General features: G+C 39.0%; 1 protein-coding gene across 1 annotated transcript; it reads left to right on the top strand.

The window, feature by feature from the left end:
• Positions 1-4,837: 4,837 nt before the first annotated feature.
• LOC149000598 (21 kDa protein-like) lies at positions 4,838-5,870 on the top strand. Its single transcript, XM_089140012.1, has one exon. It carries the CDS (start codon positions 4,876-4,878, stop codon positions 5,533-5,535), a length of 660 nt encoding a protein of 219 aa, XP_088996138.1. The 5' UTR covers positions 4,838-4,875; the 3' UTR covers positions 5,536-5,870.
• Positions 5,871-6,794: the final 924 nt, after the last annotated feature.

Here is a 6,794-nt window from a genome sequence, read left to right as displayed (position 1 = left end):
GGCTCTGCCGCATAGGCGTACCTGTCAAGCTCGACACAGAAGAACTTGTACCCAGTGTTGGAGTTGTTCTGTGTGTACCAAAGAAATGCTGCAACCAAAGGAGTTGTTATGTGAAGTACTGCAACGAAAACTACAAAACAAACAAACAGAACTAAGGGAAAACCCTAGATCTGGTTATTGAAGCCAAGACAAGAAAGATAGAAACAGCAAGCAAAAGAAAAAGAAAAAAAAGGAAAAGAAAAGAAAGTGAGTAGTGGAGGTAGGGAACCAGAAAAATAAAAAAAGAAAGGAAAACACCAGATCTGTGGAGACCGGATCTGGTGTGCGTCAGCAGATCTGGTGGAGAGACAAAGATTAACGGGAGAGTAGAAGCAGGAGAGATGGAGGGTTTTTTTTTTTTGTTTGTTGGTTTGTTTTGTTTTTTTTTTTTTTTTTTTTTTTTTTTTTTTTTTTTTTTTTTCAAACCCGTCACGGGAGAGTGGCGGAGAGAGGGAGGAGAAGCAGCAGAAGAGGGGGGGGGGTGGTGATGGAGAAGGTAAAACAAGAGGCGGAGAGAGTAGACAGTGAAGAACTGCAGATCTGGTGTGCGAAACTAGAGAAAAAGAAAAAAAAAAAAAAAAAAATGCCGATCTGAAGTTCAGATGCGAGCAGAGGAGGGAGGAGAAGAAGGTGGGAAGACGAGGAGAGGTGGAGAAAAGAGAGGCGGAGGCGGAGAGACTGCCGAGGCTGAGTCTCTCCGCCTCAAACGGCGAGAGGCTGGAGGGAGGCTAGGGCGTTCAGCGTGGCGGGTTGAGTTCAGGTTCAGTATTCAAACTCCTTGAAGCTAGGATTCTTTAACCTTGAGGGTAGAGAACATCACTATCCTAACACCAGCTCCACAACATATTCAGGAGGGAAATCCCCTGAATGAATGGTAGCGGAAAGTCTAAATATAGTATAGGGTCAAGAGTATATAATGTCATCCACACGAAAAATCAGATGTCATTTTATACGATTGAAGAGAGACAGCCACAGAGATAGAGACGAGTCTAGATCCTCCACATATTAGAGTAGAGGTATGTATTCACAATAATAGTAGGCCCATGTAAGATCCACTAGCCATCGGAAATCTTATTTCTAATTCATTTTGTCAATATTTAAAAACAAAGCCCACTACTATTGCGGACTGAGGAGAGTACATACCTCTATAGTGACAGATAAAGGATCTACACTCTTAGAGAGGACTTGGACTTGGGTGTTGCGCATTAAATACGCAGCACCTGCTGCCTATGGTCATTCGACCGTAGGACACACAGCAATGTACATTTAATGCGCAGCATTAAAGTCGGATCCCTTGAAAGAGTGGCATATCTTTATATGGATATAAACCCCGATTAATAACATTATTACCGGATGGACAAATTCCGATACCGTACCTTTGAAGACCATGATTTTCAGTACAGTGCTTTTATGTTTGAGTGGGCCCAGTTTGAAGCTTGGGACCCAAAAGTGGGTTGTGGGCTTTTTGACCTCAAAAGCCCAACAATTCACGCCTCAAATTTCTGACAAAAGTGATTCTTTTAAAAGTGTGAAAATAACTGCCCACAGGGCCCACCCACCAACTTGAAAAGACCTTGTCGGCTCCATCATGTGACAGTGGGGCCCTCCTCTTATATCTCGAAGCTTATGAGACAATATATCAGTAAATTAATGTTTGAAACCATTTTTTGGTTAATTTAATTATGAGAGAAGAAAGAAATGGTTTAGGAACAGCTGTCCACTGTAATAGATTATGTTTTGGCATCCTAACTCATGGTTATAGGGAGGTTTCGAGTTAAACTTCTTGATTTGTTTTTGATTTTTTCTTCCTTGTTTAAACGATCTAAAGAAAAATGTGAATGATATTTAATAGTAGTTTGGCCAGCAGTGACAGTCCTTTATAAAGAGGCACTAACACCTAGAAGGTCTTTGATTCAAATCTCTATTTTTCTGTACTTTTTTTGTGTTGTGCAGAACGATACACTTACACCACAACAATACTTTTATTAATCTTTTATTATTATTATTATTATCTTTTTTTTTTATTTATTTAAAGCCAAGCTTTTAATCTCAACATTTTATTTAGGCTCTTTTTGGTATCAATTCTCATTCTCTATTATGCCTATTTAAAATAAACAAGTACAAGAATTCATTTTTGGTCAAGAATGAAAAATGGTTTGGTGAATTTTATCGAAAATAAATTATGAAATGGAAAATAAGTTTGGTGTCAAGATAAAAAATTGTTAAAAATGATAGTCAACAAGTGAGAAAAGAAGGAAAAAGTATAGTTGTTATAAAAGAATGTGTATTGACTATTTTACCCTCATCTTACTTATAGAACTTTAAGTAAACTTACACAAATGAAGATAATGAAATTCTCATCATAATCCATAACGGACAAAAAGTTCATTATGGATTTTGGAGGTTTTTCTATTATTTTAAATAAAAATAAAATTCAGAATGTGCCAAATAATTTAAAATAATGAAAATTTCTCATAATTGACAATGATAATTGATACCAAAGAGAGCCTTAGTACATCGGTTCCCTGCAGGGTTCTTTTTCCGTCCTCCGTCTCTTTATCCGTTTTCCTAGAGTATACTGTAATGAGTCCGGATCATCTCCCTTGATGTAAATAGGAATGGGGCTCTTTCATTCTCATTTTCACTAATTTTTACTATTTATCTAGTGAACCCCACCTCTATTTATTCGAAATTGCTTAAGTTCAACTAGAAGGCATGGACCGTCATATTGAGATCCGACGGTTGTAAATCTTGCTAAACTGAAGCTCGCTATTTATATGGTAAAAACACTTAAGAAAGCACTTGTGCTCCCAAATCAAAAGAGGTGATTGAGACCCTACTGCAAGTCTGCAACCCTGGCTCCAAACCTCCCCTTCATCTTTCTGCAGCTTTTCTTATGGAATTTTTTCCTCTTTGTGAATGTGTGCCACATATTCACAAGTTACATCAAAGAGTTGTGAATTAGTTAAAATAAAAAATTCATTTGTGATGTAAAAACACGTCATACATTCACAAAATAGAAATGACCTAAATAAAAATCCCTCTTCCTATCCCCTTGCCGATGATATCACCCAGTCTTTGACCGAAATTACTTTAGTCATTTCATTTAATAAGTATGATGGTCAAGCGAGATTTTGGTTTGTCGAATCAAAATCTTTGTGGAGATTTCAGTTTCGAATGTTGAATTTCAATGGTTGGATTTCAATCTGAACGGATCGAAGTGTTTCGCTTAGGTGACTTAAGCAAGTTTATATTTGACTTGCCAATGCAAGGTTGTTGAGTGGTAAAGATCCATACTTCTCAGTAGAGAAGTCATGGGTTCGACCCTTGCGAACGACATTAAATTTCCAGTATTAAAAACAGACACCAGTACCAAAAAAAACCGTCTTTGACTTCAAAAAATTGAAAACAACCCTTTCCGGCCAACGCACTATTCGTCCGTAGTCAATCCTTCACTTGCACGCGCCACCGCACTAACAAATCCATTACCTGCACGCGCCGTCCAGCACTAAGCCGCAATCTTCTCTTCTTTTTCACACACTTTCTCCGTTTTTTGCTTTTGCTTTCTTCTCTCTGCGTTTCCACTCTCTATAACTAACGCAGGATATATTACCATTTACCGGTTAAAATAAGCTGACGAAGTCATATCAGACAAAATTTCAATGTACCAATAACACCCTTATTTGTACTACTTAATTACATTTAACACCAACAGAAATCGGCATCGACATATGACGATTTGAAGATCTCTTTCTTTATCGTTTCCATCCTAAACAACATCGAAAATGACGAAACCGTTTTGTTAAGAAACAGGCAGCTTCGGTGTTCTTCACTGTAACTCATGTGCTACTCCGTATACCATTCAGTTTCACAGGCCCAACAGCCGCCGTGTCCGTCCATATCTTCACCCGTGACTCTGCAGGTACCATTAGACTTTCTTGCTCGTCTTCAGTTTCTAGTAACTTCCGTTGCACAACTTCAGATGCTTCTGTTTTTGTCTTGCCATGCTTGTGACAAGTTCGGATTCTTCTAGTTTGTGTTTCTTTCATACTATTTTCATCATATATTGAGAGTGAATTTTACATGAAGTGCATTGGGCTTTATTTTTTGTTTATTTTATCATCACTCAGAAGAAGTGGGTCATACCCTTAATGTATGATGGATGAATGATAGGAGCTCAGGTTTTTACCCTGAGTAAAGGATCCAAATCAACTCATGACACGAGTCTGAATCACCTCTTTGTCAAAGGAAGCTAATGTGTTTTTCCAACACTTTTTCACAACATAATAGTGACGAGGCCAACGTGGAATCTCATAAGTGGACTCTATAAGTATTGTATGACTAGAAAGCGTCATGATAGCATATTGTACTCCCCAATGAGGGGATCGTGCTTGGGAGCAGCACTACTCTTAGCAACACGATCCAAAGCAAATCTAGACCTTTGAATAAACACTTTACTTAACGATCTAGATTTACTCCGAATTCTAAAATTTATCTAGGTCTTTTCTACTCCCAAGCAAAAGCCACAAGGCGGAGGTGATCCAAATTCTCACGACATCATATCATTTGCATGTGGAGCCAAACATCTCTTTGTGCTTCATGAAACGTGAAACAAACCGGGACCTACCCTGCAGCACAGAGGCTCCACAACCGATTTTTAATAATCCACCTCCCTAAATCCATGGAATGACTACCGGAGTATAGGAGGGCATTTTTGTCAAATCATACTCAATGAGCTTTTTCACTTTTTTGTCTATTTAAACCCCTTCAGTCTTCATTTTACAAATCCATCCAGAGTTGCAAACCCTCTTCTTCTGCTTCTGAGTACCAGAAAAAATGGCCCTGTCAAGAACAACCCAAACGCGCCCTTTTCTTCTCTCGCTCATCTTTCTGTCATTACTCCTCCTGCAAAAATCCTCAGCCTTCGATTTTCAAGAAGACCAAGACATCAATGCCATAGATTTCATCCGTACCAACTGCAACTCGACGTTGTACCCAGGAGTTTGCTACGCCAGCCTTTCTCGCTACGCCAACACCATCCAGCAAAGCCCAGAAAAGCTCGCTCGCGTGGCCGTCGCCGTTAGTCTATCCAGAGCTCGTCACATTGCCGCTTACATAAGGTACCTTTCACGGCAACCAACTCTAACGGCGTTAGATCAAGCAACCGTCGCCGTATTGAAAGATTGCTCGAGTACCTTCGGGGACGCAATTGATCAGATGCGACGCTCCAACAGTGAAATGCTCCAACTCGACCTCACCTCCCATTCATCGGAGTCGTTGCGGTTTCTGATGAGCGACGTGCAGACGTGGATGAGTGCTGCTCTTACAAACGAGGACACGTGTACGGATGAGTTTGACGACTTACCTGATGGTTCTGTGAAGTCCGATGTATGTGATCGGATAACGAAAGGCCGGAAGTTGACGAGCAATGCTCTTGCTTTGATCAATAGGTTTGTTGAAGCTACTGAAGCTGAGGCACCTGTTACAACACCTTGATGATCGAATTTTGACCATTTGATTTTACAGTAGTATATTGTATAATCAGTGAAAAGCTTTGTCTTGCTGTTTGTAAAGAATCTTTTGGTTACTTGCGTGAGTGCTTGTAGTGCTTGAAGGTTTGAACCCTAGGAGAAGAAAAGAACTTTGTGTTCTCTACTGAGTTAACTCGTCCATGTTAGTACAATAGCACTGTGTTTGCTCACCCACCAGGGACCATATAAGTAGATAACCAATGATGATCATTGACATGATGGGTTGTTAACAAGCTTTTGGATTGGAATGTCATTTCAAAAAATGGGCTGAAGGGTTAGGAAATAGTTGGGTTAGAATGCTCTTAAATTTAACACTACAAGCAAATTTGACGAGTCAATATCCTCTCTACCACTCTACCAAGCCTGTACACTTATAGGGTCTGTCCGTATTAAGCTAAGCAGGATAGTGTGAAACATTTGCATATTTATGTGAGTGTAGAAGAATAGTCTGACGAAGTACAAACTTCTTTTCCTTGAATTAACTCTTCACCTCATGTTTACGGAGAAGCAACTAAAGCAACACCTTTGAGGAACAAAATATTAGGGTTAGAATAGTCATAATAATAGAAAACTAATACACAACCTATAAATATAATAGAGCAAAATCTTAAGAGCAATGATAACATATGACCATTGGATGGCATCATACATAATAATCATTCTCTTCACTCTTATTTCTAGAAGGTCTATTGCTCTCGAAGCAGCTATTTCTTCTTCTTTCTCGATTTTGAAATTAAGGATAGTGTGAAGGGTTCAGAGACAGAGCTTCACTTCAGTGTTGTGCATTAAATGCGCAACACCGTAGAACCAACGGTGACCGAGATTTCGATCTCGACCGTTCATTTTGCTTTATACATACACCGAAATGAACTATCGAGATTTTAATCTCAACCATTGACTTCAGCATTGAAGCCACACTGAGACAAGCCCACAAACTGTAACTTTCCAATTGTTTTTGAATCTTTTTCTTTAATTAAATCAATATAATGGACTAGCTAGGACCGTTCACATTTATGTTACAAATTGCAGGAAATGGATCCTTTCTTTACTTGGCTTCGACATTTCATCACATCATTAATTAATAGTGTTCTCACATGATTACAAGCGTTTTAAAAGCCATCATTCATAATAATGTATGCAGCATTTCTCCAAAACATCACTTTATTTTTTGTTGTTGCTTGTCGACTCACAAGGAATAGTTTGGTGAGCAATCGTTTTCAATGG

Source organism: Hakea prostrata, chromosome 11 (assembly GCF_041222555.1).
Source record: "Hakea prostrata isolate BN-2017 chromosome 11, UWA_Hpros_2, whole genome shotgun sequence".
Classification (NCBI taxonomy): domain Eukaryota; kingdom Viridiplantae; phylum Streptophyta; class Magnoliopsida; order Proteales; family Proteaceae; genus Hakea; species Hakea prostrata.
The sequence above is the reverse complement of the archived record's forward strand: the minus strand, read 5'-3'. Positions and strand labels throughout refer to the sequence as shown.